The 27,657-nt window shown below is 46.7% G+C and overlaps 1 protein-coding gene across 7 annotated transcripts in view; it reads right to left on the bottom strand.

Moving 5' to 3' along the window:
* CUX2 (cut like homeobox 2) overlaps positions 1-25,980 on the bottom strand; it is a 283,465-nt gene extending 257,485 nt beyond the window's left edge. For 2 of the 7 annotated variants that reach the window (XM_045458914.1, XM_045458912.1), the window contains exon 1: positions 7,302-7,597. In XM_045458914.1, the coding sequence (XP_045314870.1) occupies positions 7,302-7,364 (63 nt within the window). In that variant the 5' untranslated portion in view covers positions 7,365-7,597. Of the gene's footprint in view, positions 1-7,301; positions 7,598-25,861 lie in introns of those variants that run through there. The other 5 variants (XM_045458907.1, XM_045458909.1, XM_045458908.1 and 2 more) reach the window with 3 other exon arrangements.
* Positions 25,981-27,657: the final 1,677 nt, after the last annotated feature.

The raw sequence follows: 27,657 nt of genomic DNA, 5'->3' as shown, positions 1-27,657 counted from the left end.
CAGCCTCTTCTGACAGTAGGCACTCAGAGAAAGGCAGCCAGTAGCCTTGACATCCAGCTTCCTTGTGACTCGTCCCATGACCTCTACAGCTGGCCTAACCTTCTGCAGACCTTCCACCCAGGCCCTTTGTGCTGGCTGTTTCCTCTGCTAGACATGCCCTTCCCAGGTCTTCACTCCTTGCCCAGTGAGGCCAGAGCTCTTGATTTGTAAGGGACACTGGACATCTGGATTCCATAGGTAACATCACCTGTGTTTTAAATGCTGACAACTTATACAAAAGTGTTTTGAGATATTGCACTAACTTAAACAGACACATCCATGAGCCAGACATAGCTCCCAGTCTGCAACCTCTGTAGTCGAGCTCCCAAAATATAAGACATTACACATAATATTAGTAATGTGTTAATACAGTGAGTCCCCAGTAGAGTAAGAAAGAAAAGAAAACTTGCCCAGAAATCTCTGAAACAGCTTGCAATGCCAGCAAGTTCTAGGAGCTGCTGTTTATTTGGTTTTTCACCCCTGTCTCACAACCTGAAAATACCACCAACAATAAGAAGCAAAGCACTTGCATAACAGTAACTGTGTGCCTGGCACTGTGCTAAGCACTTTCATGTTCAAATTGCTTTAATCTTCAATAACAACCTAAAAGGTGGAGACTTATTAATCCCATGTCATTTATTTGTTTATTTTAAGTAGGCTCCATGCCCAGTACAGAGCTCAATGTGGGCCACGAACTCACAACCCTGAGCAGAGATCAAGAGTCAGATGCTTAGCCAACTGAGCCACCCAGGTACCCCAGTCCTATTTAAAAACAAGGACAGGAAGGGTCAGAGAGGTTAAGTGATCCATCCAAAGTTACACAGCTAGCAGGTGATAGTGCCAGGACTGCAAGTCAGGCAGGGGCCCCTCATCATCCTACTCCTTATACTTCCCTCTTGAGGTAAAGAGTAAAGAACTAGTTTACAGAATTAACTTTGATCCATCTTAATAGTCTTAACTGAAAAGTGTAAAACTTCAGTCACGCCACAGCCAGTAATAACAGCCGTCACATAAAACCAGAGGACCAGGTGAGCAAACTATGGCGCTCAGGCCAAATCTAGCCCTCTGCATGTTTTTTGTAAGGTTTTACTGGAATACAGCCATGCCTGTCCATTCTTACTGTCTACGGCTATTTTCATGCTACAATGACAGAATGGAGTACTTACAACAGAGACCATACAGCCCACAAAGCCTAAAGTATATTATTACCTGACTTTGCGCAGAAAAAGTTTGCCACCTCTGATGGCAGACCTAGATGATTTCCTAGAATGTATAAAGATGCCACACCCTGAGAAGGTTATGAGGTCAAAAACCTCAGGGGAAACACCTCCTTTAGAGACACAGAAGCACATCTGCATATTAAAGGATAAAAGAGGTTGTAGAAGCTTCTTCAGCCTTCTTTAGGCTGAGTGGTCTTGATATTTGGGCTGAGACTGAATGAAATGCAGGAGCTAGACACAGGAGGATCTGGAAGAGGATAGGAGGATCTGGAGGAAAAGAGTATTAGGTGGAGGGAACTGCAAGTGCAAAGGCCCTGAGGTAGGAATGTGCTCAATGTGTTTGAGGGACAAAAAGAAGGCTATTGTGACTGGAGCAGAGTGAGTAAGGGGAGAGAGGCTGGAGATGAAGCCAGAGAGATAAGGCGGGGGGGGGGGGGGGGGGGGGGGGAGGTCGGGTGTGTGCAGATCGTGAGAAGCCTTGCAATCAGGGGAAAGGACTTGGGATTTTAATCTACATATAATGGGGATATTGTCCACATCCTGCAAAACACTACAAGTCATTTCTGTGAATGGCTCATCAAGGCTTAGAAACCAAGAACTCTGTCCTGCACATAATTGCTTGTCTCAAAAACTGCTTAAAAGGCCAAAAGTCCCCCATCACCTGCACAGTGGGCCCCAAGGTCATTAAAAGACAATACACCTAACTGTCATGCAAAGTATGTCAGCTCCCTTCACCTTTTACAACGACCTGGTACAGCAGACCAGATGGGCACAACTGACCTGTGAGATGGATTAAGAAACAGGAGACTTGGGATGTTGGGTGATTCATCCATGAGTGCCAGAGGCTATACAGATAAGAGCTCTTGGGCCCTTCCCCTCTGCTAACTACCTCCACCTTCCCTGACAACTACAATATAAACCACTGTCACAAATAAAGCGCACACCCCAGAGAGAAAAATCAAACAGGAGACTGGACCCTGAATTCCAAGACCAGGAACAAAGGCAAGCCATCACTTGAGTCCCCTTCCCACACTCAACCTCTGCCAGGCTGGGCCTCTGAATTAGATAACTGGAAGCCACCAGAAATTCAGCCTTTCAGGAACCAGCAGAGAAAGCCACAGTTTTTGGACAGCCATGTCCACCAACATCCAGGACCCAATTTAGCACCAGCTAAGGTGCTCGTGTTTAAAATCCCATCTGCTGGAAGAAAGAGTACCATGACAAAATGTCAAGTTCAAAGACAGAATCCTCTTTTTAATGGGAGAGAGGAGGAGGAAGAAGAAGAAGAGAAGGAAGAGAAGGGAAGGAGGGGGAGAGAAGGAATACAAGAAAAACCACCATCACCACTACAAAAGCTATTCCCTCTGGTCAAAGTAGCATCATGTTCATCTGAAATAACCTACTCAGATGCTTATTTGTTTTTTTAGGCTTGTCTGTGGTTTCTCAATTTTCTACAGTGAATCCAGGTTTTTTTTATTAAAAAAAAAAAAAAAAAACCCTCAAGACCTCAAACAGCAAAGGTGGTCAGAGATGAGACATTGCTTGTTTTTCTTTTAGCAAAGAGAGAACTCATCTTTGGGAAGCAATTTCTGTCTAGTTGAGAATTCAGAATTTGGGGATGCCCAGAAAAGACTGCTAGGTTCTTTAAATAAATTCTCTAACACCTGTTTCTAGCTCCTTCTGCAAAAAAAGGCCCATGGGGTGTGGGTTCCAACGAATGGGAGAGGCAGATGGAATGGGGTCACCCACTGGTTGGATTTGTAAGGGTCCAGGGGGCTGTCCAAGTGTTTGGTCTTACAGAACTACTATTAGAAATCTTCCCTCACCCCCTGTGCTCCCCCTTCCAACCCACCCACAGCCCTTGCCTAATGCCAACCCATCTTATGGCCCCGGGCTATGGCAAGCCTGGTCTGCTCATGCTCCCCACCCCAGCAGCAATTCTATTACAGCGAAGTTTCCAAAGTTAGGATTCCGCCAACAGGGCTGATAGCTTATTTACTGCTGTCATCTATAGAAAGAGGAATTTTGACACATTGTTAAATGATAGCACATTTAGATAAGTCAAGCTGTCAGAGACTCTAATGGATGTCTAAACTCTCTGTGGCTGATATGTAAAATTTATGCACTTCAGAATATCATAAGGTTATAATATTTTAATCACATCCACACTCTTTACTAAACTTTAAGCAGGCAAAAACATTCCATCAAGCCCCATCTCCCATGCACATCTTCCCAAAAGTTTCTCAAACTCCTTAAAAAAGTCCAGCCTCTCGCTTGCCCTGTCAATCTTCCTCCCTGAATGCTCAAACCTTAAGCAGAATTTACCTCTTCCTCTGAAACTTGTACTATGTGGTCTCTCTAGCCAACCTCTTTCCTCCAAAAAACACAGATGTGAATTTGGATTGGCACCCTCATTTCAACTGGACACTCTTAACTCTTGGTTAGCTTGATTAGCACTATTAAAGGAAAAAAAAATTAAAAGATAGCATGGGAGACTGGACCTGGAGCATCATAAAAAAAGTGGCAAAGTAAAGCAGAAAATCATAAAGGTATGAATCCAGTTACAATGATTATACACAGAAAAGCCATAAAAAAATACTGCATTAGTAATGTTCATCATAAAGCAATCTTATAACCAAATGAAATATGTCCAGCATTATCTTTGGGATAGAATTTTATTTCTTCTCGTTTCCTGGACTGCTAGCAGCAGAGGGAAAAAAAAGGGAGAAAGGAAAGGGGGAAGCAGTTTCAGGGGTCCTGGAATAGGGTACCACACGTCAGAACATCTTTGCCATCAGTCACAAGTCCTTAAGACTTGCTGACTGACTTCCCTCCTAGGGAAACGGCACTGCTGTGTTCAGAGACAGCGCTATAAGGAATAACTGGACTGCTTCCATATTTGAAAAAATATATACTTCCGGAGGGCTGTATGCTGGGTCGGTACAAGGTCACCTCTCTTGCCGGGATTGGGGTGGCGTCAGCAGCATGGTCTGGCCTGGGAACACAGGACACCTTTGCTGCCTCGGCCACTTTAATGCTCAGCAACCAGGCTTCGAGAAACCACTCAACCTGAACAACCAAGAATTGAAGCCACACACCTCCTCACACTCACAGGCAGCTGGGCCGCGTGATGAGTGGGCTCAAAGCTCTCGGCCTGCACAGGCCCTGGGGTGGGGGCCCGCCTCTCCCACCCGGATCTCAGAGCAAGCCAGCAGAAGTTTTCCTTTCTGGTTATCTCCCCTATAAGAGGAAAGGAGGAAGGGAAAAAAATGAAAATAAAAGTGTGGCGTAGGAGTCATTAGCATTATGCACAAGAGATGATCCCAGGCAAAAGTGCTTAGGCTCATAATCCGTTTCCAACAAAAATGCCATCAGTGACAATGTGGGGGGAAGCTGCAGGCCTGTTGGGCCGGGGAGCCACTGAACACTTCATGATGACCGTGGCAGATGTGAGGGTCTCAATGTTTGCATGCGGCTCAGCTTGCCTCGTTTATTTCTCTGCTCTCTAGAAGTGTGCAGCCTTTCAAACTCCCTCAGGGACACCCCCCCACACTTAATATCCATGTAAATGAGCTTACCCCCTTCCCTGAGAGCCTTCTCCTTTTGTGCCAGACACACCAGCCATTTTCTTAATAAACACCCCCACCCCCACCCCTGTGGGGGTGGGGGTGTTGGCCCCATTTCCCCTTTACCTGAACAAGACTCTATCTCCCACCTTCATCGTTTCCAGTTCAAATTTGCTTTTCCACCTCAGCCACCTCAGTATCTTCTAACACCCTAACAAAGGGTTCCTAGATCAATGGGAGTCCAAATGGAGTCAAGATTTGGGTGACCTCAACGGCTCCATGTTAGACCCCAGAGCTGGAGAAGGAAAGGAGGTTCAAACCCCCTCCCACAGCTCAGAAATCAGCCCCTTGGGAGCCGCACCCACCCCTCAGCACCCAGCCCCAGCTCTACCCACCCCTCCCTACTGCAGTTCCAGCTCCCTGGATTGAAAACGAGTTATCTAATGAAAATTGTGTTAACTGACATTCTGACCAACCGGGAGCAAATACCAGCGCTGTAAATCTCGACGCGGAAATTTTCTCCAGCCCAGAATAACAATAGGACCCTGCAAAGGGCTTTCGCCAGCCCTTCTGGTTCCTCTCCTCTTGTCTGCCACGTTCTTGTCATTCCTTATGTTACAGAACATCAATCATAAATAAAGACGCTGTCCCCCAGCCGTGCCCCGGTCTCATTTACAAACATTAGCAGGGAATACGATTACCATTGGCCTTCGTGCCAAGCCCAATGTGGCTGCCCAACTCCCTCTCTCCCTCTCTCTCTCTTCTCTATTTCCCTCTCTCTCCCCCTCCCTTTCCCTCCCTTCCTCTCTCCCACACACACACACCCCCACTCTTCCAGAAAGGCCACTTTAGCATCATTTAAACCAGCAAGCAGAGCTCACAGCCTGGCCCGCCTCAGCTGGCCACCAAACTGTAGCCCCAACTCGAGTGAGGACCTGGAATTGCAAGGCACTCGCAGTTATTAACTGCATGCTTGAGTGCCCCGATTTTCTCTCCAGCTCAATGGCTGGGGGAGGGGGTGAGTGGGGACTAGGGAGTTAGGAAGGAGGGGGCTGGGAAGAGGCCAGCCAGGAGGAGGGGAGTATAGGAACGACTTATCAGAAGAAACTTAAGGAGATCTGCAGGCGGATTTTCAAAAAAGAAAAAAGTGGGGTCCCTTTTGATCTCCAGATTGATGCTCTCACTTCTAAGGCGAATGTCAAGGCCAAGGCAAGATGTTCTAATCGCCTGGTTCTCAGCAACACTTCCCCGCCCCTTGTTGCCACTGCCTGCCGAGACTTTGCAAGACTCCGGGGTTTGGGGGGATTTGACAGGAGCGTCCTGGGGCACCCCAGAAAGAACGGAGGCTACAGCTGTACCTCCAGCGGGTGTTCTCTGAGATTCCACCTCCACTCCACCTCCTAGGGTATCAGCGGAGAACACCCCCAAATCTGGGGGAGACATACAGCCTCCCAGAGAAGGGTGGAGTAAGGATAAAGTGCCGGTGTTTGGGAGGAAGTAGCCCTGGGGAAAGAGAGAGAAAAGAGAGAAAAAAAGAAAAGGGGGGAGTGGCGGGAGGGAAAGCAGAAGGCAGAAGACAGTGAGGGAATCTCCCATTTAAAAGTTCCCATGGGCCCGACAGCCGGGAGTCACCTGCTCTGCGCAGCTCCCAGCTCTCCACGGCCCCGAGGCTGCAGCGCAAACTTGCGCGCGCCCCGGGCCCATCTCCACCGCCCGTCCCCATTTAGACTTGGAAAGAAGGTGGAAGGGGGGAAAAAGCAAGAAGCAAAGACGAACCCCAAGAACCCGGCCCGACCGAGGAGAGATCTGCCGGCGCAGGCGGCCAGTCCGGCGATGGTGGCTGCGGCGGCAGCAGCGGCGGCCCCTGGGTGGCGGCGCGTCCGGGCTGCGCAGCCAAGCAGGCGGCGGCGGAGGTGCCGGCGGCCGGCGGGGCGCGGAGCCGCCTCCACGCCAACCCCAGCAGCCTCCTCCTCTCTTCTCCTTCTCCTCCTCCTCCTCCACCTCCCTGCCCGCCAGCTCCCTCCCTCCCTCGCCCAAGCCCCAGCCGGGCGCGGACCGGCACGCGGCGCGCTCCGCGGCCTCCCCGGGCGCCGCGAAGTTGGGAGGCGCGCAAAGTGCAGAGCAAGGGGGGCTGCCGGGGGTCCCGCCGGCAGCCCCCTGCCCGGGACCGCAGCCTCTGCCTTCCCCGCGCCTCGCTTGGCCGTTCTCCCGCCGGCTCGCTCCCTGGGCCGAGGGCTCACTAGCGCTTCTCCATGGTCGCGGCGGCTAATCGATGATTGAACCGAACAAAGAGCAGCGGCGAGATCAATTCCTAATACCTATCGATGGGCAGCGGGCAGCCGAGCCCCAGCGAGCCCCAGCAGCCGCCGCCCGGCGCCCCGGGGCGCCCGCCCACCCTCCCGGGGACCTCCCCAATGCGCTCAGGGCGCGCCCCAGGGCTCCCCACGGCCGCGCGGCCGGCACTGCCCGCACTAACCTGGAGTCGCCGTAGATCAAATCGCTTCCAATATTGAAACATCGATCCCACATTGGCGGCCATCTTGGGGGCTATTCGAGACGCACACACACAAGAGTTTGGCTTTTCTCAATGGCTGCACTCAATATCCGGGCTGGACTCCCCCCAGCCCCGGGGCCGCCGCTGGCCGCTCGGGCCCTGAGCGCCGCCGCCCGGGGCCCCTTGGGCGTCCCCCGGCCTCCTGCCACCCGCTGCCCCTCGGCGCCGCCGCGCCGCCGCCGCCGCCGCCGGGCCCGGGAGCCGTGCGCCCCCCCGACCCCCGGAGGGCGCGGGCGGAGCGCGCCGGGCGGGGAGCTCGGCACCCGCCCGGGGGAGGCGGCCGGGGATGGGGCGGGAGGGGAGGGTGGGGGGGAGGCAGCCTCTTCGAGAGGCGACGGCGCCGCCGCTGCCCTGCCTGCAGCCGGCTCCCGGGCCCGCGGAGCGCTCGCTGCATCTCCCCCCCAAGTCCGGGGTCGGTGTGCCGCGCGATTGCACTTGACTTTGGCTTTTTGCAAACTTATCAATACTGACGTAACGTGCTGATCAATGCAAAGGGAAGTTTGGGAGGGGTGTGCTGCGGGAGGCCGGCGAGAGGAGCGCCTACACCCCCCCTGCTTCGCACCTGTCTACCCCCCACTCCCTACATTGCATACTTAAAAAAAAAAGTTAATAGTTTGCGATGCATTTTTTTTTTTTCTTTTGCAATCAGAGGACACACAACACGTGCCTCGGGCTGCCACCGCTCCTCCGCCTGCTAAGCTTCGGTTCGGAGGGTAGCAGCCCGCAGGTAGGGCCGAGAAGACTCGCTGGCGGACGGGCATGTGGGAGCCTGCCTGCCGACGGGTGGGAGCCGCCCGGGGGCGCCACTGAGTCGTGGGAAACATCACCACTGCCGCGCGCAGTTTCCAAGCCATTATTGTTATGATTATTATTGGGGGGCGGCGCCTTAGCCAGAGCTCAGGAGTCTGCAGGGCGAGGGGGTGGGGGCGGGCTTCAGGAATTCTTACAACTTATTATTTGGGGGTCTAATTATAAGGGCTCCTCACAACTTTAGAATGGGAGGCCGTTTCACTGTTTGGAGGAGATTCTTAGCCAAATTATCTGGAGCGCGTTTCCCTCCGCAGTGGGTTGGCTTTTGTGTTGAATGGGTTAGCATTTGTTGTTATGATCTGTTGAGGGAGCCCTAGCCCTGCTGTGGGGGCTTTGGATTCTCAGCGACTACAGATGTTTCTGCTAGTGTTATTATCATTATTATTCAGGGGCCCTTCTAGCTGGGGACCCCAGGTCCTTTGCAGTATGAGGCTCCTTTATTATGATGGTCTTCTGGGAGATGGCCTTAAGCCTAGCTAGAGGGAGGTTCCCGTATTTTGCAATTTCTGACCCTGGACAATAGGGGTGACTAAGTTTCTTCCTTTACATTTTTCCTTCATTTTGCCTCTGTGCAAGCTAGAGGTTCCCAGTCCCCTCCCAACATCCCACACCTAGGAGGATCTCAGACCCCCTAAACCCCTCCATCACCAACCTACTTACCCCACCTCCTGCTCCTGACCTTGGGGTCACTCTCCTTCTCTGGCATATCCCGTGCCAAATCCCACCCCACCCTCCCCCTCTCCCACAAAAGGGCATTTCCTCCCTTTTTCTCTGGTCAAAGATATGCTTTTATAGACAGCAAATGGAAATTATATTCTCTTTTTATGACCCAGCTCGGACTTCTGACATCACTCTTGGTCTGGGACAATAGATCAATACAGAAGGTTGTAAAAAAGATAAAGTTTAGAAGAGTTGTAAAGGAGAGAGAATTGTGATGGATATTTTTGATGATTTTCCAATATTTGTATCTCGGAGCACGTGCTTCAAGGCAATTAAAGTTTTTAATGTAATGTAAATAATTGTTTCATAAATGCTTCAGAAGAAGGTGTGATCTTTCTGAGCAATCACTTGAGCTGTTTAAAAAATGTAATGTGATTTAAACAAGGATACAGTATTTCTGTTACCATCCCCATACATTTTCCATGAGGCCTGGGTAAATATATTAATGCGCAATTTGAAAGACTCGTAAGACCAAAAGTACAGCATTCACCAAGATGTAATGAATTAGGCCTAGTTAGCAATTCCGAGTGGCCTGTTTCCTTGCCAGATTAAATTGCACGTGATGTGTGGTTTATCTCAGCTCTCGATAACTTCACGTTTAAATTACAGCTCTCATTCTGCAAAATGAATTTAGGGAAATTTCATAACTATCACATTGCAATTTTTTTTAATGGCTACAGTTTCTCCTGAGCATCTGTAAAGCTTTCAGCTTCCTTGTCTTTGAGTCTGATTCTTAAAGACCTGTAATAGAGAATCTGGAGTGAGTGTGAAACCCTTCAAAGCAATTTTTAACAAACCAAGGTTTTGATGAAAGACTATTTTAAATTTATGTCTGACTTTGCAGTCATGGAATAAATTGACATTGTGTACCTCCTGATATGATGTACCGAGAAGGACACAACATTGCTTCTGTGATATTCCTGCCAAAAGTGTATAATCTGAATCTAATTGTGAAGAAATATTAGACAAACCCAGATGGAGGAAGAATTCTACAAAATAGACCGTTCTTTTTAAAAATGTCAATGTCACATGCAACACACAGGAAGACTAAGGAACTATTCCAGATTAAAGAAGCAAAAGAGGCTCCACAAGTGATTAACACGTATGATCTGGGATTTTCTTTTACTATACAGTGCATTAATTAGAGCCCATGGCAAACTTAGAATAAAGTCAATAGATTAGATAATGGGATTGTATCAATGTTAATTTCCTGGTTGATTTCCTGGTGTGTGGCTATATAACAAAATAGCCTTGTTTTTAGAGAACAACATGAAGTATTTAGGGGTAAAGAACAGACATCATGTCTCCAACTAATTCTCAAACGGTTCAGGCAAAAATAACATGCATATATTTGTTTATATCTATCTATCTAGAGTGAATGATATAGCAAATGTTACAAAATGTAACATTTGAGGATTCTAGATGAAGTGTACACAGAAATTCTTCCTACTTTCCTTGCAACCTTTCTGGGAATTTGAAATTATGTCAAAAGAAAAAGTTAAAAGAAAGAAAAATAAATTTATGTCTGACTTTCTTTCAGCTGTTATAGACTACTGGGCTTCAGAATAAAAATTCTGCATGGAACTTTTCTACTTTCCTGACTGACATAGGCTGCACCTTTGACCGAGCAGGAAATTGCCACAGCAAACATGCTTACTGAAGAGCAGCAAGAAAATCCAATAATTCAGATTGTTTTAAGTCTGTGATATTTTTAAATGACTTAATGCAGTGGGTCTCTGAAGAATTCCGACAATTTTAATGGTAGAAACTTGCAGTCCCACTGAGGAATGGGTTGCTACATAAATACTGAATGATCGTGTCTTTCTGCCTGGGCCGAAACATATTAGCTTTGCTTAGTGGCTTATTGCTTTATTCACAAAATAAATTTCAGCCGTCTCTCCCCACCATATTCCAAGCGCATTGTGAGCCTGTGCCTTATTAGATGTGAGGGCTTATATTCCAAAGGCATCTGTTACCTTCTCAAGCTCAGCAATAATGAATTAAGCAGTTAAGTGTTTACCCCCCTAAACAGTTAGCTGGGGAAATTATATTATTATAGGTGATCTTTAATGAAAGATGGTAAACCAGGAAACACTCTTTCAGCAATCAGCCTTGGATTTGAAAACTAAAGGACTAAAATATTAAATATTTTTGTGAAAAGCTGTTTTTCATATTCTTAGCACTCTACCTCAAACACACATAAACACACACACACACACACACACACACACACATAAAAAACTTAAACAGGTTCCTGGCTGATTCCTGATTCTCAAAGATCTATATACATCAAGATGAGTATTTAAAAAATTACAATGGAAAAGAAGATACCCTCTCTCCACCCCAGAGGAAGCAGAGCGTGGCTTGGGATAGACTATCTTGAAAGCAGAAGCAGACAGAGAGACGGATCCTTTAGGAAATTCATAAACTGTGTAAGAATCCCAGGGAAGATAATGGCAGGTCCTTAGCCATGAACATAATGATATGCGAAATCCCCAGCATCAAAGCTGAAACAAAAGAAAATGTCCTTCGGTAGCTCTGCACTGCCCACCGCAGCTGCCAGGCAGGGAGAAAGACAACTGGAGACTCCAAATTCATCTGGAAGCATTAGACAGCCCTTGCAGAGGAGTAAGGGATATGGGAGTGTCTGGCTGACACTGGGTGTACTCCTGGAGGCAGGCTCATAGTTAGGTCCCAGATCCAGAGACTGAAGTGACTGACTGTAAGGACCAAACCACCAATTCCTTGTGTGCAAAACTCCTGACACAATGCTGTCAACCACTACCATTATGAAGCACCTACTGGTTGTTGGATGTTTTATAAATAAATCGTTAGCACAATATATTGTTAGGAGCAAGACTCTGGAGTAAGACTGTCTGGATATGAATTCCAGCTCTGCCACTTATAGGCTCTGTGGCCTTGACTAAGTTATTTTACCTTTTTGTGCCTCACTTTGCTCAGGTGGACAATGGTGCTAATAATTGTACAAAATGATGATGATTAAATGAGTTTAATCTATGTGAAGCACTATGTAAATGTGCAATTATCAAGTGGCTATCATTGTAATCGGCCTCACAATGGATGGGGCAGGGATCTGCATTCCCAAACTGCAGGTGAAAAGACTAAGGCCCTGAGAGAGAAATGGTCAAACGGTTGTGAAGGGGCAGAACCAGGACTGATACCTAGGTTCACTCACATCAAGTCCGAGGCTCTTGAGCTTACCCTGTCTCTTATGGGAGAAAAATGGGTGGAAAAGCAGATGCCCAGAAAGCAAGAGCTGCAGCCTTAACCGTGTGCCAACTCTGATTGATCAATCAAACTGGAGAGGAACAGCACAAGAAGGACAGGCTCCCTTTGCCTAACTCCTCTCCAATGTCGGGGACAAGTTAAACAAATGATAGTGTATTCATAATGTGCTGATTACTCTCATGTTTGCCCCCTTTCCCCATTCACTCCCATCCCTCAATGCCCCAGGAAGCTGACCTCCATGGACTACATCTCCCAGGCTCCCTTGCTCTCTGGTTTCCAGTTGGATTTGGCCAATGGAAGGCCCTGCTTGGCAATAAGAAGGTGGGAGGAGAGAAAGATTGGGGATTTATTTTCCAGTTCTCCCTACTTGACTGCAGTTGTGACAGTGGTTAGGTCCTTTTACAGCCATAGTCCTGGTCAAGTTGTCTTTCTGCTCTCACTGGGCTCTCTCCCTTCTCACTCCCCTTCAGAACAGAGGTGGAAATGGCTTCCCCACCTGTTAGCATCTGGGTGCCTCAACATTCTCTTGCCCACGGCTCTATAAATAGTCTCATTTAAAAATCCCAGCTGAGTGTACCTTCTGGGACCCTAACCTGCCACAGAACACTATTCGGTTATTAAGAAATGTAAATGTTATTTATATGTGTTGAAGTGAAGTGATGTCTAGGATATGAGGAAAAGTGAACAGAAGCAGGTTACAGAATGTTATGCAATAATCCCACCTCTGCTTAAAGTGTGATACTTCGGAAAAAGTTAAAAAATACTCAGTATCATATAGTTAACAGACACTAGATCTGGAAAATGTGTTTAGAAGCCACTTATAATTCCACATCATTATCTTAATTTCTTTTATGATCATCAGGAATCTTCACTTGGCTGGGGTGGGAGGGAATCTATTTTCTCCTGGGACCCTGACTGACACCACAGAATACCACATCCATCTGAGATGTCCATGAAAGAAGATCTGACTAAATAGAGAGATATTCCATGTTCATGAGCTGGAAGATTTAATATGGTGAAGATGTCATTTCTGTCCAAATTAATCAGTAAATTTAAGGCCATTCCAATCAAAATCCCAATAAGATTTTTCACAGAACATGACAATCCCATCTTAAATTTTTTATGGAGATGCAAGGGCCAAGAATAGTCAGGGTATTTAAAGCATAATAAGATGTGGGAATTTTTCCTATCAGATATTAAGACTAATTATAAAGCTATAATAATAAAGACAGCGAGGCAGAAGGACAAATAGACTCTGGGGAAAAAATTACAAGCCTAGAAATAGATTTACACAAATATAGAATGGATTTACACAAATACATGGCATTTGTTGCTGGCATTATAAACTAGTGGGGAAAAGACAGACTTCATTTTCAATATGGTGCTGGGCCAACTAACTACCCATATGGGAAAAAAAATAGAATTAGATCCCTACCTCACACCATACACAAAAATCAACCCCAGGTAGAGGTACCTGCACACTATGGATTTAAAGAAAAAAACATGTTCCTTTTTTTTTTTTTTTTTTTTTTTACAATAGCACAAAACAGTTTAACTGAAAATTATATCCTTATTAAGCTCACTTTACTATGCCATGTCTGGGTTTTTTGTTTGTTTGTTTGCTTGTTTGTTTTTTTCAGCTTTCTAATAGCTCTGTTCATGTAATAGCCCAGGGTCCCTTTCAGAGCTGTATCTATAGCCAGAACTAGGACTGAATTTTCTTTGAGCATCCCCGGAATGAAACACCACTTGGCACTTGGCAGCTTCCAGGAGATTTAGAAACATTAGCTAATTAGAGTTTCTAGGACTCTGCTTTGCACTGGTACAGGCTCTTCTTCAGGCACACAGCTTTGCTGAGCCCCTGAGAAGCTGGCCCTTGGGCAGGAACCGGCCTTCCAATTCTGCATCCTATTTTAGCAGTGGAGTGTGCAAACAAGACAGGGACCTAAGACCTCCAAGACAAACACCACGGAATTAAGGGAACACATTTGGCTCTCCATCTCTCCCAGGTCCCACATATCTGGCTTGAGTGTCCCCATTTGGCTTCATGCCCACTAGGGCGCTGATTACTCCATCAGCTCCCAAGACTATGAGCTCCCAAGGATAGCCATAGGTCTTTCCTGTGCCCTGAGAAGAACGGAGCACCCCTACCGGCACTCCACCTGCCCAAATAAAATTCCACAAACTGTACCCCTAAAACCTGATGAAGAGTATAGGTTGTTACTGCAGGTTTCTTAAGGGGCAGGGCATGGAGCACTTAACACCTTAACAATCCTTTTTGCTTCTTTCTTTCCCTGAAGTTCCCTTCATTAAAGCAACCACTCCAGTCTCTATTTTTAATTTCTCTCCCCTCAAACTGCTCGTCCATCTTCTCTCACTCATCGCTCACTCTTATTTGCTGTCTTCCCCAGTGCCTTCTCTCTCTTCCTCCATTTCCACCCTCCTCCCTCTCTCATTGCTCCTTCTTCAAATCTGAGGTTCTCACATTTCATCTAGTCAGCAAAATAGGAAGCCAAACCAAAAAAAAAAAAAAAAAAAAAAAAAAGAATTCTTTTGCTCCTTTGGAGAAACAGGGAGATATGAATGCTTACAATTTTCATTTTGTCCCTGTTCTATTGCTGCACTGTCATCATCACTGTCATAGTGGTGCCTACTATGCACCGAGGACCTCTCTAACATTCTCCCTAAATCTCACCTCTATCATCACTGTGCCCATTCTGCCAATAAGGAAGCTGAGGGTCAGAAGAACTGAATAGCTTGCCCTAGTTCACTCAATAGGACAATGGCTTGGAAGCAGAGTGGGAAAACTCACCCTTTGTAGCCCTGCTACTAATGACCCCAGCTTTAGGTTTTCCTGCTGCCGCTGTTCAGGGCAGGAGGGAAGGAAATGTAGGTACTTCTAGAAGATGCCATTCAGACAAATCATAGCCAACAGGGGTCTCTGTCGCCCCAGGAGCAGTCCCTAAGTTACCACTCTCTCAGTCTCCTTGGACCTTCTGATTTCTCAGTTCTTGAGTTCCACAAATCAAAAGATGATCCACTTGTCCCCACAAGACAGGAAAATAATGGTGATGCTGCCATTTATGGTCTGCTTTCCACAAGCTGGGCTCGCTCTGCCCATTATCTAATTTCCTCCTTGTAACAGCACTTGGAGGTAAGTATTGCCATTTCCTCCCCTTAATAGCTGAGGAAATAGGGGCTCAGAGATGGTAAGTGACTTGCCCAAGGTCATCCAGCCTATAAGCAACCGAGCTGGCGGTCAAATCCTGTTCTGTTTGATGTCAAGGTTGAAGTTCTTAACCTTGAACACCCTTCTGTTTCCTTCCCTTCTGTTTCTCAGCAGCCTCTAAATTTCTGTGGGGCTTTGAATTCACTTTGAATTTTTGTTTGTTTGTTTGAGAGACAGAGAATGAGCGTGTGCAAATGGGGGGGGGGGAGTGGAAGAGGAGAGAAAGGGAGGGAGAGAATCCCAAGCATGCTCCAGGCTCAGCACAGAGCCCAACATGGGGCTTGGTCCCACGACCCTGAGATCATGACCCAAGGTGAAATCAAGAGCCAGATGCTCAAGCAACTGAGCCACACAGGCACCTCCACTTTAAATTTTTGAATTCACTTCCCAGCTGGTGAGGGGCTCAGTCAGGGCTGAAATCCAAAGCCCTCTCTCCCTTGCACCCACAGTCTCCAGCTCTAGAGCTCAGGGCACCCAAGATGAAGGCTCTAGAAGCTCTCCTTTGAAGGCTGGGTTCCCATCCCTTCAACCCCAGAAACCTCTGTGGACCCCTCAGTGTCTGGAGGAGCAAAGTCCCTTCCCCCTCCAACCCCTGGCCTCCACATTCAAACACCATGACTCAAGACGCAAATCTAGCCCTCCTGCATGAGCTCTCCTGCTCCAAATCCTTGGGGTCCTTCAGGGTCTTTGGCAAATGTGCCAGGCATCAGGGACCCTGAGATGTCATCTCAGTTTCTGTCCGAGACCCTGCCTCTGAAAACAGCATAGGAGATTCTAAAATGATCCTCAATACCTCAGGCCAGGGTCTAAACTACCACCCATGTACCACATTCCCTTTTGTGCACATACACACACATATATATTTGCACATATGTGCACACATGTATACACACTTGCTCTCACATTGTTTGCATATACTTCTCTGCACACCATGGATACACACACATACATGCACACATCCATTCGTGCACATTTAAACACAAGCCATAAACAGATTCTCTGGAACACATCTGTGTGCTCACACACAGGTTTACATAGCCCATGTGTGCACGCGGGTAAGCATACTGCGTAGATCCATGCGGTTGTGTGTGCCTGCTGGTACCTTCCAAGGTGGGGCAGCAAGGCCTCTGCTGGGGCCTCCTGGAGCCCGGCCTTTGGCAAAAGCCCCACCTGGTGGACACTTGGTGTATACACCAACCCCAACTCCAAGCCCGAGCGCCCCTGAGACCTGAGAGGCTCTGATTAGCAACCAGGCTGGCTGGCAATAAGAGAGTGAGTCCAAAGGTAGACTTTGGGGCACCCCCTACCCCTTTAGAGTTGCCTTCTCTCCTCCTATTCCCTTCCCTGGGCAACAATTTCCCTGGCCAAAGGCAGGGAAAAGAGCACTGGGTCCAGGGGAAGGAGCTTAAATCCCTTCTCTGCCACTTGCTGGCTTCTCTCCCAAGTCTCAGTATGCTCAGCTATAAAATGAGGGTAGAATCCTCAAACAGGTATCTGGAAGAAGCAAATGACATCATGGGCACAAAATCAACTGCTATACATCTTAGGGTCGGACAGCGTGGAATGAGTCTAAAGTCAGACTTGGGAGTAAATGGAGATGCAACTGGGATGCCTGGGGTGGCTGTCGATCAAGCATCTGACTTCCGCTCAGGTCATGATGTCGTGGTTCGTGGGTTTGATCTCTAATAGCTCAGAGCCTGGAGCCTGCTTCGGATTCTGTCTCCCCCTCTCTCTGCCCCTCTTCCACTCACGTTCTCTCTCTCTCTCAAAAATGAGTGTTAAAATAAATAAATAAATGGAGATGAAACTCACGGCTCTCCCTTTCCTAGATGTGTGCCCTTGGGCAAGTCACTCTCCTCCAAATGGCTTTCATTAACTGTAAAGTGGGGGCTTTCCAACAAGGTGGTTGGAAGAAGCAAACTGCATCGTGGAAGTGAAGTCCATTACTGTCTCCATTTCTCTCAGACCAAAGACAGGAATAGTGTAGGGGTGATAGAAGCAGGGCTGGAATCAGAGGGACCCCAGTTTAAATTCTGATTCAAATCCTGGTTCTGCCACTTTTGAGATGTGACCTTGAGCAAGTCACTCCCTTGTTCAACCTGTTTCCCTATCTATACAGTGGGGACCTCTTAGTGTTGGGGTGAGAATTAATGAGATAACACAAGCAAAGAGCCTGGCATCAGTAAGTGCTCCACAAATGCCAACTGCCATTGTCAGCAGTGACTTTTGGGGGAAACAAGTGATATCTGGAGGGGTGGGTAACACATGACTGTCAGGAAGTCCATATAATAGGTATATAATTATAACTAACTATAATTTAATCACTATGTGCCAGGTGCTATTCTAAGCCCTCTCTAGGAATTAACTCATTTAAGGTCACTACAACCCCATGAAGTAGACATTATTATTATTCCCATCTTACAGATGAGGACACTGAGGCACAGAGATGATGTAACTTGCCCAGGGTCACAGAGCTAAAGAGTGGGTTAAGATCCAGGCAGAGTCCTCTGGATACCTCCCATTCCCCAATTCTACAGAGCTGTCCCATCAGCTCTAACCTCCTGGCCTCTCCTTAGTCTGGAAATTTCCTCAGGTGCTGAAGTCTGGTTTTACAGGGCAAGTCCTCCCTAGCAAGTCCCCCACAGTCCCACTCTTCCTCCCAATCCTCAGGGAGGCAAATGGCCACATACAAAATGTGTATCCTGGAGGACTATGGAATTAAGATAATCTCAGGGAGGCAACAAATGCAATGCAAATAAAGCTAATTAAAGAGCATCTGCTAATCATGGGAGCCTGTGTCAGAAAACTTGCATCTGTTGAAGGTTGCTAAGAGGCATGAAGGTGGAGGGAACCTGGCTGGCGAGGCCTCACCCCACTGCTGAAGCATCACCACCGAGTGGAGGGACAGATGGTGGCTCAGACAAGAGACGAATGTAAAAGAGAGCTTAGGTACAGGAAATTGTGTGCTCCGTGTTTTATTTAAAAGTCAGTCACTGGGAAATGGCTGCCTGATGATGTCGATGACAAAGGAGTCACTTTTTGACGTGGCATTGCTTCTGTCTGAGGCCTGAATCTGTGGCTGCCTGGCTGTGTGGCTTAGATCCAGGTGCTTAACCTCTCTGGAGTTTGAGTTTGGCCACATGATATGCTTTGGCCAACGGAATGAAGTAGAATTGTTGGTGTGCCAGTTCTGAGCCTACATCTCAAGATATGTTGTGTTTCCACTTGCCCTCTTGCACCGTTGCTTTTCACTGTAGAAAGAACGTGCCTGGGCTAGCCCACCGGCCCCAGGAGGAGGATACAAGACTCAAGGGTAGGGAGGAGCCTGACTTCCTGGATGACACATGGAGGAGAGCAGCTCTCACCCAAGAACATCTGACAAGGATTATCCCATGGCTACAAAACACACATCCCATATCGTGAGCCACTGGGGCCTAATTATCACTAGAGCAAGTGGACCTAGTGCTGTCCCACTGAAAGGCCAGACCCTGCACCCCTTCCTGAGCTAGTTCTGTGGTTTCACCAACTTCAGTTTCTCCCCACAATCATCCAGCTTGGATGCCATGTGGCTGTTGCTCTCAGCATGACCTAAGACTGCAAGCTCCTGGAAATCTGATGAGTTCCCCCAGTAGATCATCCAACTGCTCTGAAAGGACCCACCTTGGCCTATAAGTGAGGTTCCCTGGTGACCTCCTAAGTGTTCTTGGTGGTCTCCACCAGTGGTTCTGGGTTTTGGGACCCCAGCAGGCTTTGCACCCCAGCCAGCCAGTCATGATGCCAGGTGGCCTTGGGCATGCCACCTAGCACCTCCAAACCTCATTCTTCACATCTGTAAAAGGGGAGTGCTGCTCCCTTCTTGGCTCAAGAGTGGTGGCATGGAGATATGAACTGTGAAAAGTAGGAGTCCTGTTGAAACAGGAGCTGTCACGTGATCCATCATTCAATGCTGACTCTTGAGGGGCATCACTGAGAGAACCTGAGAAGAATCCCATTTCCTTTGCCTCAGCCTCCCTTTAGCCTTCACCCTGTTTCTCTTTTTTAAGGTTTTGAATGTCAACTTCTTTGGCAAGTTGATGCTTCAAAAGAAACAAAGATTTAAATATCCTAAGATAGCCTTGCCTAAAGAGATTCCTTTCTAGCGTTCCATGTGACAGCCCCAGACAGGCATTTCATAGAAGAGGGCACTCAAATGGCCAATAAATACCTGAAAAGCTAAGCCTCGATAGTAGTTAGGAAAAATTCAAATTAATACCAAAATGTGATACCATCGTGCACTCATCAGATTGGCCAAAATTTTGAAGCCAGATAATACTAACAGTTATTAAAAATGCAGAGCAACTGGAATCCTCATGCACTGCTGGTGTAATCGGTACAACTAGCTTAGAAAACAACTGCGCATAATCTAGCAAAGTGGAAGACATGCATGGCGCATGCCACATGCCCCACCAATCTATTCCTAGGGATATATTCACCAGGAACTCTTGTCCAGGTGCGTCCAGCAGGATATAAATGATTTGTATCTTTCCATAAGATTGTTTACAGAAGAGTGCTCATAACAGTAAAAGAACAAAACAAACAAAAACAAAGGGAAAAGGTAACAATCCAAATGCCCATCAATAGTAGACTGGATAAAATAAATTGTACTGTATTCACACAATGGAAATCTATAAATGGGGGAAATAATGATTCAGAACCACAATATTCAACATGGGCGATTCTCATAGTAACACTTCTTAAAGAAAACAAGTTGCAGAATACAAATAGTACAATACTATTTATGTAAAATTTAAATGCAGGCGACACTATACTGTATATTGTTTAAGGACTCATTGTTTGGTCTTACAACAAAAGCCAGTGCTAAACCTGCTGTGTGCCACTTAGCATGTGGCCCTGGGAACATTTCATTTTTCTGAGCCTCGGTTTCCTTTCAGGGCTACTGTGAGGGTGTAAAGTCACGTAGTGAATATACCTGTTGCACAGTGAGTACCCAGTAATTGTTGAAGATGACGGTTTGATTAATTGGGTAAGTTCCAATTTCCAAATGTCAGTTTTCTTAAAGCAAGGTGCCTTGGGGTCCCCCAAAATAAGAGTGTTGAGGAGGGCAAGAAAGAAGCTATTGTACTTGAGTGCTCATTTTTGTAGTTAACACACATGCAAGTGGGAGTATCCATGCTGAAAAGAGATGCAGTCCCTGCTCACAGCATGTTCTAGACTAAGGCCTTTGATGTTCTGTACAATCTCTCTTCTCCCCTCTTCTTCCACAATAAACTGGGATGGTCAAATCCACCAAAAACTATTTGTTTTTTCTTGATGGCAGGAAGGTATTGAACCCTTTCTAACGTAGCAAAGAATGAAAGAAACATAAGACAGTTACATTTACTTATTAAAATGGCCTAAACATGCATACCCTTCCACACAATTTTCCTTTGCTACTGTTACCAGTCAGGGCTCTCCAGAGACTGAACCAGTAGGAGACATACATAGTAAGAGATTCATTGCAAGGAATTGGCTTATACAGTTGTGGGGCTGAGTAGTCAAGTCTGAAATTCTTAGGATTTCCATCAGGAAGAACAGATTGAAAGTCCAGGGGGAAGCTACTGTCCACAGGAGGAATTTTCTTTTCTTCAGGTAAGTCTCAGCCCTGCTCTTCAGCCTTTCAGCTGACTGAATCTGACCCTCCCAGATGATACAGAATAATCTCTCTTAGTCAATTGACTATGAACTTCAATCACATCCACAAAACACCCTTACAGCAATATCCAGATTAATGTGTGGATAATTGGGCACTCTCATTTAGCCAAGCTGACACGTCAAACTGACCATCAAACATGTCCCCTGTAAGATCTTCGCAGCACCCTCCAGGTTGGCGCAGCTTATGGATCAGCACATGTCACTGTGTCAAGGCTTTTTCAGTTAAGCTGCCTCTCATCTGATTTTGTCTGGGTGTCAGCTTGAATTTGCTCTTTTTACTCTGTCCACAAGTCTGACATCATGGCCTCTCGTAGCTCTGGATGCACATCCTTACAGGGTCAGTGGCCAAAAGCGAAAGGGAAGGGGCTGATCAGCCAAGCCTGGGCCATGGAAGATAGGGTCTGTCATCCAAGGGTAGCAAGTGGGTAGCACACGCATGGACACCATGGGGTGGTTATGAGCTGGGCCCAAGTGTACATAGCTCTGGACATCCCAAAGTGTGGTCTATGACCTTCCAGATATTTCTAGGTCATTCACAGAACATTCTATAACCTCAAATCCCATGGGGAGGAAGATGGCTATCTTTCAAATGTCTCTCAGTCTTTCCTATCAGTCTAAAGGCCAAGACTCAGTGAGGTGCTAGCACATCTATAACACCTCTGTCTCTGGGAAAAAAAAATCTCCCTTTTACTTGTTTATTTTTTAAAACAAATTTTTAAGGTTTATTTATTTAATTTGAGAGAGAGAGAAAGAGCACATGCATGAGCTGCAGAGGGGTAGAGAGAGAGGGAGAGAGAATCCCAAGCAGTCTGTCAAACACACAAACCACAAGATCATGACCTGAGCCAAAATCAAAAGTCAGAGGCTTAACCAACTAAGCCACCCAGGCGTCCCCCAAAATCTCCCTTTAAAATAGACAACAGGTCTCAGGCTCAGTTCCTCTGGCTGAGTACATTCATGGTTTTAAATGTATGTATTTATATGTAGCCCTTTTCTATTTATGGCAAGAGATGCCAAATTTCCATTTAGAATGGTGATAGAAAGTTCCCTTTTACAAAGACATTTAATTAAGTAAAAAGTGAGCTAGGTTAGAGAAAAATACCAAGTAAATAGCAATATATGGTACATAGATACAGAAAAAATTGTGCATGTGGATGTGAAAGATTAGAGTTGTGTTAGGTGATGGCCTTGGCTTTGACACTAGATGTCCCAAGTTTAAATCCAAGCCACACTCACTATGTAAACTTAGGCAAGATACTGAACTTACCTGAGTCTCACTTCCTCACCTGTAAAATGGGAATGATGATACTCATCATCAAACTTTATAATCCACTTTATCCAAATCCTTTGGGACCAGACGTATTTTGGAATTCAGAATCACTCAGATTTTCAGAATACCATACACTGTATATTATATTCAGGGTTAGGCAGCATTGTGTGTCCCAGCACATTAATATTCCTGCAGCAAAATGTCTGACTATTCACATTAAGTGGGGTGGGTTTTTTTTAAGTCTACACATTGCACCAGTCCCGGGCGGATTTTGTGGTCAAATGTTTGTGCAAACATGAAAATAAAAACTTTCATATTCCAGAGTTTTGGGGATTTAAGGATTGCACATAATGGGCTATGAGCCCGGACAGGGAGTGGACAGGACCAGTGAAACCTAAGGTGCCTTAGTCAAGCCCATGCAGTGAGGTGGCAAAAAGATTGGGAAGCAGCCAGAGGCTAGGAGGGAGCATTTAGGAAGAGAAGAGAGGCAATCAGCAAAATGTGCACCAATCTCACGAGAGATTATAAAGAAAAGATTACACAAGCTCCCCAAGATTTCTTTGATTTCTTCTCCCCTGTGACCCAACACCCTCCCTTCCTCCTCCTCTTCCTCCTCTTTCTCTTGCTGGTGCTGCTCCTCCCATTGCCCTTCTTGGTGTCTGGCCTTAGGGTGGACATGTGACTAAGTTCTAGCCCATGAGATGTGAGGGGAGATCTACTGAAGTGCTTATAAGAAAGGTTTCTGTGGACAATTCTGTGCCTAGATGTGATCCCTGGCGTAGGGGCAGCCATACTGAGGCCATGAGGGGAAGCAGGCTGAGGGTAAAGACCACACAGAGGATGGCAGGGTAGAGAGCTGATGTCATGTAGCCACTGATCACACCAAACTTGGACTCGCCTACCTCTGTACTTCTTGTATAAGATAAAGAAAACCTATTATAACTTTAGCCAGTTAGAGTTGGAATTATCTGTTACTTACAGTGGAAGGATATTATTTTTGTTATTAAGAGAAAGTATAAATATGGAAGATGAGAAAATATGGGGAGTCTCAAGTTATAAGATTGCATATAAGCAAAGCCAGATTTTAAAGAATTTAATACCAGATAGATAGCACAATAGGCAGGCAGGCAGAGGGGTAGTGAGAAAGCTGGTGTGGGCCAAACTGCCTAGGGATGGTTTCATGAAGGAGGTTGGAAAACTTCCTCAAACTTCACTAAAAATTTCTTGGTTCCACTTCTGTATTTTCAGTGGAGGGCAAATGATTCAGCTCAAGCCTAGGAGCCCCCAAATTCCTTCCCAGAATCATAGATATTTCCTCAACCAGGAAAGAAAGCTGGCTGGGCGGGTTGGGAAGATTCTGGGTAGACGCACAGCCTTAGCAGTGTTCTGGGCTTGTCTGGCCTTCAACGTGTGATTTTGAGAGTTGGAAACGAGAAGATTAAAACTCAGAATGGCACGCGGGTGTGAAGCCGACTGCCTTGCCAGCTATTTGCCTGTATTTAAAACACATATGGGTGATATTTTTAAATATCTTTGCTGTGTGATTGAAAAACATTGCAGTTGCTACTTCGTGGACGTGGGTTTTTATGCAAACCCAGGGATGGAATGATGAGTGTATGTTGTACCTACGTGGGCTTTGCTGGAGAGAATGTAAGGACAGAATGGCACAGCCTGCGTAAATGTCGGGCTGAGAATTGGGGCTGGGCCATTCAACATTTAACTTGGGTGTAGGGGCTGCTGGCAAAGCTCCTTGGTTCTCTTTGAGATCCATCCCTCCCCACTCTCCCTCCAAGGGGTTTGGGTGGGAATACTCACCCCAGCTCTAGGAGTAGACATATAACCCAGGGCTGGCCAACTGAGCACTCTAGACCCTTGGCCCAAGTGACTGGCTGAGGGGCAAGCTCATGTCCAAAGGCAAGCCAATGAGACTCAATCATGCAATAGTTTTAGGAACTATTGGGAAATAAGCACTTCTCTCCTGCTTGCATTGCTAATCTGAGAGCAGGTATACCTGGAACTTCCCAAGGCCATCTTTGTCACCACTTGAGGAGAGCCTGCTGGGAATAAAACCAAGGCAGTGGAAAAGAGAGCCTGAGAGATGGAGAGAATCCTGGATCCAGCCATGCCTGAAATCTATTCCTGGAACCTTTATTTTCCACTTAAAAAAAAAAAAATTGTAGTGGTTGCCAGAGGGAAAGGGAAGAGGGAGTAGGAGAAAAAGGTGAAGAGGATTAAGAGATACAAACTTCCAGTTATAAAATAAGTAAGTCATGGGATGGGAAGTACGGCATAGGCAATACATAGGCCATAATATCATAATAACTCAGTGTGGTGAGAGATGGTAACTACACTTATCATGGTGAGAATTTTGTAATGTATATACTTGTGAAGTCACTATGCTGCACACCTGAAACTAATATAATATTAGGTCCACTACAGAAAAAAAAATTGTGGTAAAATATATTTACCGTAAAATGCCATTTTAACGATGTATAAGCATAAAATTCACTGTCATTCATTACATTGACAATGTTATGCAACCATCTCATCACTATTTCCAAAAGCTGTCATCACCCCAAACAGAAACTCTGTACCCATTAAGGAGTAATTCCCCATCCTACCCTAGGACTCTCAATTTAATGTTTTTTTTTTTATTTTTTTTTTTACGTTTATTTTTTTGATAAACTGAGAGAGGCAGAGCACACGTGGGGGAGGGGCAGAGAGAGAAGGAGACACAGAATCGGAAGGGAGCTCCAGGCTCTGAGCTGTCAGCACAGAGCCCGACGCGGGGCTCGAACCCACAGACCGTGAGATCATGACCTGAGTCGAAGTCGGACGCTCAACCGACTGAGGCCCCCAGGCGCCCCTCAATTTAATGTTTTTAAAGTATAATATACACACAGTGAAATTCTCCCCCTTTACGGTGGTTCTGTGAGTTCTCACAAACACACACAGTCATTTAACCGGCCCCACAATCAAGATCCAGAACAGTTCTAACCCCAGCTCCCAAAGTCCACGTTCTCCTTACAGGCGGCTCCCTGCTCTCCTCCCCAACCGCCTGGAAACCACGGATCGGTTTTCTGTGTGTGAAGTTATGTCTTTTCCAGAATGGCGTATAAGCGAAATCGCACAGTACGTGGCCTCGTGACTCTGACTCGCTTCGCCCGGCATAACGCATCTGAAGTTAGCCCGTCACGGGCATATCCATAATTCGCGCCTTTATACCGTACGACTCTACCTCAGTTTACGCTTTCACCACATGAGGGACATTTGTCTACTCCCGTACTCTGAATCGACCTGAGTCTATACATTCCTTTTCCTTAAGCTGCCGGAGTCGGGTTTCCGTCACCTGCAACCAAAATAATCTTGCCCACATATCGGGAGAAAGTCACTTCCTTTCTCGAAAATTACCTCTTTCGTCTATAAAATGGGAGTGTATTACTCACGACGGTTTTGAGTATAACGGAAATCTTGACACAAAATTGAAAGAAAGACGATAATTTTCTCACACACCGGGGTGTCCTGAGGTGGAGCACATCACGAGGCGGCTGATTTGGCGGCTCAACACCGGAGGCTGGCACTTTCCACCTCTTTAAACTGCGGTGCCTCGGGGGTCTCCTCCTCAGGGCGAAGCAAGATGGCGGCGGCAGTTCCACCACGTCGACGTCGACGTCGACGGGAAGTTTTCTTCGAGGGCTCAAGAGGCTCTGCCCAGAAGCCACGCCCAGCAGGTTTCTCCTCGTATCTCATTGGCCCGAATTGGGTCTCGTGCCCGCTCCCGACAAAGTAGCAGAGGAGGGGGGCGGGGCACCCACAGTGCCTACCACCCACGAGAACAGCAGCTCGGCTACCTCATGGGGGTGTTATGAGGGTCCATGGAGGTGTCAGCTCCTGGTACCTGTGAGGATTCAGACATGTTGCAATTCTCTTCGACATTGCAAGGGAATATAGCGCGGGCAGATCTTCCCAACCCTGGGACAGTCAGGTGACATCGGCACAGGTGGGAAATACTGAAATAGTTCTGGCCAATGCATTTGAGTTAATCACATGCTTCCGGTGACAATGGACAGAAACAGAAATTGGCCTAAGCCAAAAATAATTTATTAGCTTATTTAACTGGAAAGTTTAACTGGTGTGGTGGGCCCAGGCATAGCCTGGAGGTTGAATTTCAGGCACTCCTTCTCCTTCTCTGGGCCCTGATTTCTTCTGTGTTGGCCTCATCCTCAGACAGACATATTCCCTCCGGTGGCAAAGATGGCTGCCATTAGCCCAAGCTTCCGTCCTCCCAGCTTCTTGTCCCCGGGGAAAAGAGAAAGCCTAGGGAAGATTCTCATTAGTCTAGGTGAGACCACATGCCTATGCCTGAGCCAATCACCTTGACTCTGCTAGACGCGGCCCAGATGGCCCGCCCAATTCCCTAGCTGGGGTAGAGTGGAGGCCAAGGGCATAAACTGGCCAAAAGAAAACCCCGAGGCTGCTTTCACAAGAAAGGGGAATGGTATTGGGGCAAAAGTAACACTGTTTCCTACAGTCTTAATTTTACTGGGAGAGAAACTTACACCCAGAAAGGGTAAGACACTAGATGTCATAGCAGTGGATCCAAGTCCTGAACTCCAGCCCCTGAATGCCTAGCCATTACACCAACCCTCACTGGGTGCCAGGAGGATGGGTGGGTCTGTGATTCCCTAATAATGCCCACGCCAAACTCTTTCACTCCCCAACCTCCCTCTCCAAATGAGGCTCACCCACATTTCTCACCTTGAGGTTTGGTCTACTTTGCAGCTGAAGTACAGAATGTTAGGGGGTTGCTATGGACTGAACTGTGCCTCCCTCCCATTTAATTTTGAAGCCTTAACCCTAATACAGTGTCTTTGGGAGATAATTAGGTTTAAATGAGATCATGAGGGTAGGGCGACCAAGATGGGATTAATGCCTTCATAAGAATAGACAACCAGAGCTGGCTTTCTCTCTCTCTTTCCCTCTCTGCCATGTGAGGACACAGCAAGAAGGAAGCTGTCTTTAAACCAGGAAGAGGGCTTTCACCAGACCTGACCATGCTGGCACCCTGATCTCAGACATCCAGACTCTGGAACTGTGAGAAAATAGATGCCTGGTTTTAAATGTATGGTATTTTATTATGGCAGCCCAAGCTGACTAATACAGGGATGGATTTAGAGCAACAAACATTGATTGGGCACCTGCTGAGTGCCAGGTCCTGTGCAGGATACCAAGGTTCATTAGCTGGGTCTTAGCCCACAAAGAGTTTGGAATCTAAAAGCAATGTTAAAATATTAATAATGGATCCCTTC

Source organism: Leopardus geoffroyi, chromosome D3 (genome assembly GCF_018350155.1).
Source record: "Leopardus geoffroyi isolate Oge1 chromosome D3, O.geoffroyi_Oge1_pat1.0, whole genome shotgun sequence".
Lineage (NCBI taxonomy): Eukaryota > Metazoa > Chordata > Mammalia > Carnivora > Felidae > Leopardus > Leopardus geoffroyi.
Note: the sequence above shows the minus strand (reverse complement) of the source record. Positions and strands in the feature narration are given on the sequence as shown.